The 10,011-nt window shown below is 35.6% G+C and overlaps 1 protein-coding gene across 2 annotated transcripts in view; it reads left to right on the plus strand.

Moving 5' to 3' along the window:
• The window catches only part of LOC587130 (endophilin-A3), a 54,524-nt gene extending 48,031 nt beyond the window's left edge, over positions 1 to 6,493 (plus strand). For both annotated transcript variants that reach the window (XM_030977391.1, XM_030977392.1), the window contains exon 10: positions 2,378 to 6,493. In XM_030977391.1, the coding sequence (XP_030833251.1) occupies positions 2,378 to 2,577 (200 nt within the window). In that variant the 3' untranslated portion in view covers positions 2,578 to 6,493. The remainder of the gene's footprint in view (positions 1 to 2,377) is intronic.
• Positions 6,494 to 10,011: the final 3,518 nt, after the last annotated feature.

The raw sequence follows: 10,011 nt of genomic DNA on the forward strand, positions 1-10,011 counted from the left end.
CTTTCTTTCTTCTCTTTTTTTTCCTTCTCTTTTTTTTCTTTTTTTCCCTTCTTTTTTTACTTCCTTCTTTCTTTCCTTCTTCTCTCCTACTTCTTTCCTACTTTCTCCAATTTTTTCTTTCTCTCATTCTTTCTTTTTCTCCTTTTTGTCATGTTAAGTACAAACATCAGTTTCATAATGGATATACCGGTAGCCACTATTTGGGCGGCCTATGACCTCTTGACCTAGATGTATTATTTGTTTCTTACAATTTAAATTCTTCATGATCTTATTTAGATGAAAATAAAGAATTTCCGTGAAAAGAGCTGATCTTTCAAAAAATTCAAGCTGTTGATTATTGCTTTCTTCTTGGTACTTTTTTTCCTGGCTCTATCTTTAATTATCCTCTCTTTGTATGACCAGAAGCTTGTTCCTGTGTCTAATATATGCCCCATTGTCATACCAATTTCAATACATTCATAGATTGATCAGAGTGTTATCCTGCCAACGCAAGACCAATTCAATGGAAATTATAACTAATTAACCTATGAGTGGTCCACTCCTTTATTTGTATATTTCGTGAAAATGTAATTAAGGTACATAGATTTGAGTGGGTTCAATTAATTTGGCATTTTGAAATATTTTACTGATATATTCATAGAATTTCATTAAACGTCATTTTTTTATTAGGATGTCATTAGTACAGAGATGCCAACCAGTAAGATTTTATCATATTTTGGACGAAAAAACAAATGAAATACGATAATACGATATTGCCTCTTGAAAAACGATTTTTCATCTTTAAAAAACAACAGCATCGATATAAACAGCGGAATCGCATAGAAAGATGTACAAGTAATTAGGTAACCCATGGGAAAAGTGCTAACTGTATGCAGGTGGCCTCTCTGAACAGGTTCTACAACACCTATTTCTTTCTTGAGGGATGCAAAATTTATGACCACTATTCACAGGTGACCACCAAGACAAGTTTGACTGTATTTTGCTTTCTACTCTTCTTGCTATAACCCTTTTACAGTTCATCATCAGGCTCATGATAAGGGACATAAAATGTTAACTATAATATATAATGTGGGTGGAAAACATTGAGAGATGGAGCCCAAATTGTTGTTTTATAAAAAGGAACTGTTTTTTTGTCTCGCCTGCGTAGCAAAAAGCGAGACATAGGCGCCGCTTTTCCGGTGACGGCGGCGGCGGCGTCAACATCAAAAACTTAACCTAACGTTAAGTTTTTGAATTTTTGATATAATTTTTTAAGTATAAGTTCTTAGTCAATGAAACTTTGATTATAGGGTAATCAAGTATCCCCAATCATGTGAGTAGAATTTCAGATCACTAAGTTAAGATCAAATGTCATTTAAGGTCAACAAACTTCGACTTTGTTGTGGCATCAACATCAAGATTTTCAAAATGCTTCTTCTTCGTTATTTTTCAACCGATTTTGATTCCGATTGTTTCATATTATAGGGCTAGGAGGGGGATCTAAAATTTCTACACAGAATCATGAAATTCGTTATCTATGCTAATTTATGCAAATGTATTCGAAATCACAAAAAAGGCTTCTTCTCCTTCATTTCTTGACCGATTTTCATTTGGTTTGCTTTATATCATAGAGCTAAATTTGATACACTAAACTTCTACATAGAATTTTGAAATTGTTCTCCATTAATTAATTATTGTAATTTATGCAAATTTATTCCAAAAATAACAAAAATTGCTTCTTTTCCCTCATTTCTTGACTGATTTTGATTTGGTTTGCCTTATCTGGTAGAGCTAAATTTGGAACACTAAACTTCTACACAAAAATGTGAAATTTTGCTCCATTGATTATTTATGGTACTTTATGCAAATGAAATGAAATTATGTCCCTTCCGGGGCATCAAATTTTTATTTTTTGACCAGTTCAAAAGTGTACCACATAAAATTTACGATATTTGTTGTTGCGAGATGCGGATGAGCGCTACGTCATTGACGTTCTGGTTTATCATATTGAATTGCGTTATGCAGGCAAGACCGCCGAGAGCGTTTCCCTTGTTTTCTCTCTAACATTGCTTCTTCTTGTCCTTGCCCCAACCATCTTAATTGGTTGTCAGTCGTTAATGGGACTATTAGCTTTTAAGCTCACCTGAGCCAAAGGCTCAGATGCGCCGTTGCCATCGCTTTTCTGTATTTTTCTCAAACAAGCAAGGCTGTTTCTCTCTCTCTCTCTCTCTCTCTCTCTCTCATTCTCTCTCTCTCTCTCTTATTCTCTCTCTCTCTCTCTCTCTCTCTCTGTCACACACATACATTCACTGTGCACAAGGGAGTCATGTTTAAGCCTGTATTTGAAACATTCTTCATATCCAGTTTTTCATTTCTTGTTTTTCTTTACACCTCTCAGGTGCACCACCAGCAGCTCCGACAGCTCGGATTTGCAAGGCCCTCTACGACTTTGAGCCTGAGAACGACGAGGAGCTTGCCTTCTCGGAAGGAGACATGATCACGCTCATTTCGGAAGTCGACGAGAACTGGCTACAAGGAGAAGTCGACGGCAAGACTGGGTTCTTCCCAAGGAACTATGTAGATCTTTCAGCAATTTAAAATTAAACTTATTAATTTTTACCCTCTTCAATCCCCTGTCATACGTGATATTATCCTCAGAGAGTTTGAATTGTGTTAGCAGCAGAGACCCACACCAATGTAACTCTGTGAGACTGGGCATTCAAAAAAGTTATTTCCCAGCATTTGTTGGGTAAAAGAGCAAAATTCTTCCTTTATCAATGAGTAATTTCTCCAAATTGCTCCTTGTGATTTTCTGTTAGATTCCTTTAGCAGGTATTGAATTGTGAATGATTGATATTGTTTACTCATTAAAGATTAATAGTAGGTAATACACCATTTAGAAGCAAGTCTAGCTCATAAGGGAAACATTTGTCCAATGTCCTAACTCCTAAAGCATTTCAACATAGCTCCCTTTTACCAAAGAATTCAGTCACTATCTTCAGATAACGTGGTAAAGAAGTCAGAAAGCTTTTATATCATTTGTTATTATTATACATTTTAGTTGTACTTAATGCAGAGGTTTATCCTAGGTATTCCTTTTTCTTTTCCTTTGCCTTTTTAGAGAAGAAGAAATGAATATATATTCCCTCTTCATACTTGTGTTCAATCGAGGCATTGAACAGGCTATTTTTTTTCTTTGAATTTCATGTTTTAGTGTATAATGATAGATTTGTAATGGTGCGAGAGATGTCCACCCCGCACCAGCCCCCTACGATTCTTATGTACAATAGCTAGTTTTTATATAGCATTTTTGTTTTGATTAACACTTTCATAGCATCCTCAAAAGGTCTTGTAGAATATGGGCAAAAGTACATTAGTATTAGTAAACGGTCATGTTTGCTGGCAAATATGGCATGCAAGGCCCAAAAGAATGCTCCCGGTTTGTTTCCCCTCCCATCAATTGATATTGTGATTTTAGAAGTGCGAAGATAATACACATTCTGCTTGTGATATATATGTCATAAAGCAACTGTTGTATCGAATTTCATTGTATAGCGAAAGTTGCAGTTACAGACTGGGAAAACAACGCTTTATAAAAGAACGGCATGTAAAGAAACTATTACTTTTGAAGAGGTCGCTTGACAAGAAAGCGGGCTTGAATCCATGCTCAACCAGCCGTTTCGTTCTACGTTTCTTTAAACGATGTTCAGACTGGAAAAGGGTAATTACTTATCGTTTAGGTAAAAGAACGATTCTCATCTCATGAGGCAACACAATGTGATTCAAAACTCTTGTAGGGTTACTGAATGGTACATGTATAAGACAGAAGGCAGCCACATGCAATATTGAGGAGCTCAATCATACTAAAAAAAATGTTGTGATTCCATGTACATATTACATTAGAAAGAAAGGCAATAGGATGATCTCCTTTTATATCAGTTGTCTCCTCTTAAATTATGCTAAATCAATCTAATTTTCAACTCCCATATCAATGTATTGTCAATGAACCATATTTCTTTCATTTGAGATTATGTTGGTTACAGGATAATTCACGTTTGCAGTTTCCAGTATTTGGAGACGAGTCACACTTATTGCATTTATCATCATGGATTCTATTCATTTGTATGTTTGATATTATACATCATGAAAATTCATTTCAATTCAATGTCAGAGGCAAGTTTGGTACTGGCAAAAGTCCAGTGAAGTTCTCGCTTTGCTCTTGATGCATTCGTCTTATGAACTCTCCACGTGATGATGGACGTTCATTGTCTTTTCTCTGGAACCGTATAGAAGAGTCTGTTCTATGGAATTTGATTAGTTCAACAAACGTTTCATATTGTTCATGGTTAGTATTGAATGAACTGTATAGATTCTCTGATTCTGTGTATTATTTAACATCCAAATAGTCTATTTTACTACAGCTCTTGTATTATATGTCATGTTATAAATCAGTTTGATATTATTATATCTATATCTTATGTGTCAATGCAGTATCCAATATGTCCATTCCAAAATCATTTGTATATGTTGAAGAAAGCAGCTAGGAAAACAGGGCTTGATTTTTAAGGACATTGAATTTGTAAGTTATGAATGAGAATGGTATTGTATCTCATGATTATCAATTTCATTGTAGCACTATTGCTTTATGATGCTGCCCAGTCATACTGACAAGACTGACCCCAGACCTACCCCGGTTCGACCTCAGTTCGACCCCAGACTGACAATAGAATGAACAAAATATTACACTATATAGGCTTTGGCCCAGTTTTGGTTGATTTGGAGTCGGTTTGATGGTCCAACTAGGCTATACCACCAATGAGACTTACATCAGACCAAACAGAAAGGAAAACAAATCATTTACCTCGGATGGTCAAGCTTTTGTCAATTTACGGGTCCGTTTCGGGTCCGTTTCGGGTCCGTTTCGGGTCCGTTTCGGGGTCGTTCGCGGTCTGTTTCGGGGTATGATTAAGTTGTTAGAGTTTGTATAATATATTATAAAACTGTTATTTTTGTGAAAGTGCAAAGATTGCTACATGTACATTATTTTGGTAGTATTATAGTTTGTTTCATGAATAATTCATTTCAAATGGGAGTTTAGAGTATTTGGGAAAGCGGGTGTATTAATAGAAGTACATATAAATATATGTTAAAGAGATAAATTCAACATTTGTTTCTTCTTAAAAAGTCAATTATATATATATATAAAAGATTTCAGTACATTCTACACACAAGAAAATTAAAATTAAGAGATTTTTTTTCAATATTTGGTTTTTGAGCTGATTTGTCAACAGGTGTCAAATATGGAATTTTTAATAAAATCATGAAAAAGCAGAAATCACATCTCATTTTACTGTTGAATGTTCAGACGTATATCTTGAATATGTGACATTTGGGCATTAAGGCAAAATAGCCATAGGAATATTTTCCTAAGGAACCAACCATAGACCTTTGTGAACAATAGATTCCATCTTTAAGGAGGTGAATTCTTACAGTCATACTAAATCACATTTTGACAGTATCAGTTATTACAGTGTCATTGAGATATTTTGTAGACATCGAAACTAAAACCCTAAAAAGCACATGGTTTATAATTATGTAAACCTTCATTTAGTTTTGAATTTTTAGTCTAGATATATTGCCTTTCTGCTTCAAGTTAATGAAGTAGGGCCCCACGGCTGACCAGCTGATGTGGAATGGGCTATCCCATATCATTAAATAAATAAATGATTTTTTTTTTTTTAATGAACACTCCGCCTGTTTTGGAGCCAAAAGGGAGTTATTTCTGTGTAAAACGATTATTAGTTAATTCCCTCCTGGCTCCAAACAGACAAGTTTATTTTTCTAGATTTTAAAGGATCATGTATGATATTCCCTCGTGTGCCACAGTTTAAAATAGAAGTATGATTGGTATGGCATATGAGGTAGTTTTTTTTTTTAATAGCTTGTAATAGATTAAAATAATGGGTTTTTCTCGTTTTCTAAATCATAGATATGACGAATAATTACCCGGTAGGACGTATTTTCTAGAGCGATGAAGAAAAAATGAATAAGAAAAGTATGAATCTTTCTATTTAAAAAATATATATATATCTTCCATTATACATGTATGTGTAAATTGTTGATTTATGATCCTGATTTTTATTATCATTCATGTTTTATGAAATCCATAAATGGTCCAGTAGGTAGGCATAAATTAAAACATCCAATATTCAAAATTGTTGAGAAATTGCCGAAGTATATGATGAGTCACATTATATAATTAAGAGTCTTTTTGAAGATTGAGAAAAAACAGAATATATTTGTTTATATTTTCCAAAATTTGTATAAATATGAATCAAATGATTTATGATTGAGTGATATTTTGTGTATTTTTTTATAAGATGCATATCTTTGTGAATTAATAGAGTGATTTTCTTTGTTTTTAATGCAATTTTGATTGTATTTTGTCATCAGTGTAACGTTGATGGTACTGTATAAATTGGCACTACATATTTACCTACTAATATCCTCTAAATTGGCTGTTTATGTTTCTATTTGTGTAGTGGCGAATCCTAGGGTCCGGTTCGGGGGCGGGGGAGGGGGAGGGGGATGTGCAGCGCTTGGAATTTTTCAAGCAACAATTGTTGCTCCAGTGTGCGTGTCGTGTGTGTGCGTAATTTGGGTGTTGGTTGTTTTTTAACTATCTTCGTCTGGGGACCGGTCGTCATCACCATCCGAAAGGCGCGAGTCGGTCTCAAACCGGGGTCCGCCGAGTCAGTTTGTAGGCGAAGACAGAGAGCTAACGTGCCACGGGTATTACAGCTAGACCAACTCACATCTCCCCTGGGTTAACTTCATCAAAGATATAGGATCAGGGTTGCAATAGGGTTAGGTTCAGGGTTCGGGCTATAGGTAGGCCTATACTGTTTTATCCGGGGTTCAGTTTAAAGGTCAATTTGAGTTTTGGTCATGCGATTGCATTGTGAAAGAAACTATGTGAAAGCGAGGGGAAAGGGCTGATCATGTAAGCATTGGTGTATACTGTGAGGCATGTGAGGTATCGGAATCATCCAATTGATGAGATATTGGCGCGGCTTTTCTAAAGGTCGTATACACTGTACATAGAAATGTGTAGTTGGGACTAAACAAAGATGTGGCATGAAAATTGTGGTTCACAATCCTCAGCTGTTCCTTGTCATACCTTTTGAATATGATGGCATTTAAAGAGCCATCTATTTCAGGGGACATTTTTTTTTTCTTCTATTGGTTGCTTCCACACTAAAAAAACATAATAAAGAATGAAATAGTTCACTCTTTCTCTCTCTCTCTCTCGTCTTTCCCAGAAGTGAATTTTCTCTTACTGATTATAGTTGGATTGCCTTGATCATTGAGCAATTATCGCGGTAGCATGTGGTGTACAACCAAACATACACCCCCCCCCCCCTTTCATCAGAAAGACAGGCTCTAAGTAGTTACTTAAAAACAGCATATTAGACTGCAATCATTATGCTCTATTGATTTTATCTGGCATCCACTGTTGAGACTGATTTTATCTGGGAACCACTGTTGAGACAGGCTGATGTGGTTTTATTTTAAAAGGCTTTTTATTTTAAAAGGCTTTACATTTTGAGATGAAAGTAAAGTAAACTCAATATAATAGCCGGCGGTTTTTTATTATCTCTTGCATTTATCTTCAGGATCTTCAACATAATTACAAGTACGACATGTTTTGTAGCGAGAGACGAACATTATATATAAACAGCGATAATGTGCCTTTGCGGTAATGTTGAGAAGGAAAAAAAACCTAGTTACGTAATCATGTCGATATAGTACAAACGCGGATAATTGCAAGTACGTCGTATCTTGTTTTTCCATCATGCCCTGCCCACCTGCCGCCCCCAGTCCTAATACAAGTGAAAAACAATTTAATAATTAAGATTATATAATAATTATCGTAAGCGTACGAGTCAACCCAGAAGTGAACCCCCGCCCCCATGATAAGTGTGCCCTTTCGTAACTGTAGCGACAAACAAACATCATATATATACAGTATAAAAAGCGATAAAAGTGCGCCCTTGCGGCAATGTAGAGAAAAACTATAGATCATGCGGATAGTACAGATTACTATTGACATTTTGAAAGGAAATAATCTCATATCAGCCAAAAGTTTTGTTGGCAAGGTAAAACAAAAAGAGAGAGGAGTTATAATATGCCCTTCTGGCAATGTAGAGACAAATGTTATAGTTATAGATAATATCGACTGCCACGAGAGGCATCGCTGTTTCTATAGGCTCAAGGGGACGTTACATCACGCTATGACCCAGAGGCGCGACGATCGGTCATAGCAGGATGTAACGTCCCCAAGAGCCAATATAGAAACAGCTATGCTTCGAATATTAAAGCAGTCCATGTCATAGAGATATCGACTGCTTCAAGAGGCCTGGCTGTTTTATATGCTCAAGAGAACGCGCGCACATATTGCCATGACCCAGAGGCGCGCCAGGGCTCACAATCTCCCTGAAGAAAATAGCTTTTGAAACAAACAGGAAGTTTTTGCTTGTATGGTATGTAATCCCGTATGATTTTGTTTGCCAAAGTTGATTTTTTTTTGCTGTTTTGGCTTCAAAAGGGTCCCAATTGGCCCAAAATGATGGGTTCAAATTTTCAGACACCTCCTTCATTTCCTGGGTGTCCATATTGGGCGCCAAAATGGCTTATATATAGCGCAATAGGGAAATTTGGTGTCTTCGGGAAAATTTGAACCCCATCAATTTCTGATAGCTTGGACCCCAATGAATCCAAAAATGCAACAAAAAAAATTTGGCATGAAAGTCCTACGGAAGCTGTTTCAGTGACATACCGTACCACACTCAAATTAACGAACGGTTAAGTGCATAAGCCAAATTCGTTTCAAACGGCCGAGAGGATAATATATTTACACAACAACTACATTTGATAAAATCACAAAGGAAAATATTTATCGCCTTTTAATTTGTTTATGGGCCTTTCTGGCCACTCACATGTCGTTGTTTCAACAAAGTGTTTAGGTTCATAAACCATTGGGTTTCGGAACCCTGGTGTATACCCCTCCCCCCCCCCCCCCCCAAAAAAAAAAAAAAAAAAAAAAAAAAAATCTGATATTACAATTTTTATGATCATTTACTTATCCTTTTTTCATGTATTTTGTTAAAATGTAAAAAACGGTAAAAATACAGTGTAAACTGTTGTTGATTCCTGTATAAAAGTCACATATTTGTACTTTATTCTTATACAACAATTTCTATGATCATTTACTTATCCCTTCGTGATTTTTTAAAAAATACATCAACTGGAAAATATACTGCACTGTATACTGCTTTTGATTATCAAAATATAGCAATTGATGAACTGAACCCTTTTTCATGTAATGTTGTTAATACATAAACTGAAGGACAAAAATCCAGTAAAACTTTAAAACGAGGAGCTTACACGAATAATAACTATTTATGACGGCCGTATTTCGTGTAGGTTGTTGTATTTTATTACAGGTTTGGTTACAGTATTATATTTTAAAAATTGTTTACCCAGGGAGGCTCATCATCATCAATGTTGCTCTTTCTGAGGGCCCAGCAATTCGTATTACCCCAACAATTCCCAGGTATCCATTTACACCTGGGTGGAGAACGGCAAATGTGGATTAACACCTTGCCAAAAGACGTTAGTGCCGGCTGGGATTCGAACCCTCAACCCTTTGATTCAGGGTCAACAGTATGAAGCCACTATATACCTCTATACATTTAGTAACCATAAACAAATATATTGACATCTGATTTTCAGATATTTTTTTTTAGATTTTAGTTTTCTTATGAAAGTGTGGATTGAATAGCACGTTTTTACATAGTTGGATAACGAGTTCAGTCCACTGAGATATTTTTTTTGATATTACAAAAAAAAAACATCGTGTAATGAAACTTTTGAAATGATGAAACGGATCCTAATCAATGATTGGTTGAGAGAGTACACGTGACCAGTCATTTACTTTGCCTAACACGTAATTTTGGTAACAAATGAAAC

Source organism: Strongylocentrotus purpuratus, unplaced genomic scaffold (genome assembly GCF_000002235.5).
Source record: "Strongylocentrotus purpuratus isolate Spur 01 unplaced genomic scaffold, Spur_5.0 spur5_scaffold_9, whole genome shotgun sequence".
In the NCBI taxonomy this organism is placed as follows: Eukaryota; Metazoa; Echinodermata; class Echinoidea; order Camarodonta; family Strongylocentrotidae; genus Strongylocentrotus; species Strongylocentrotus purpuratus.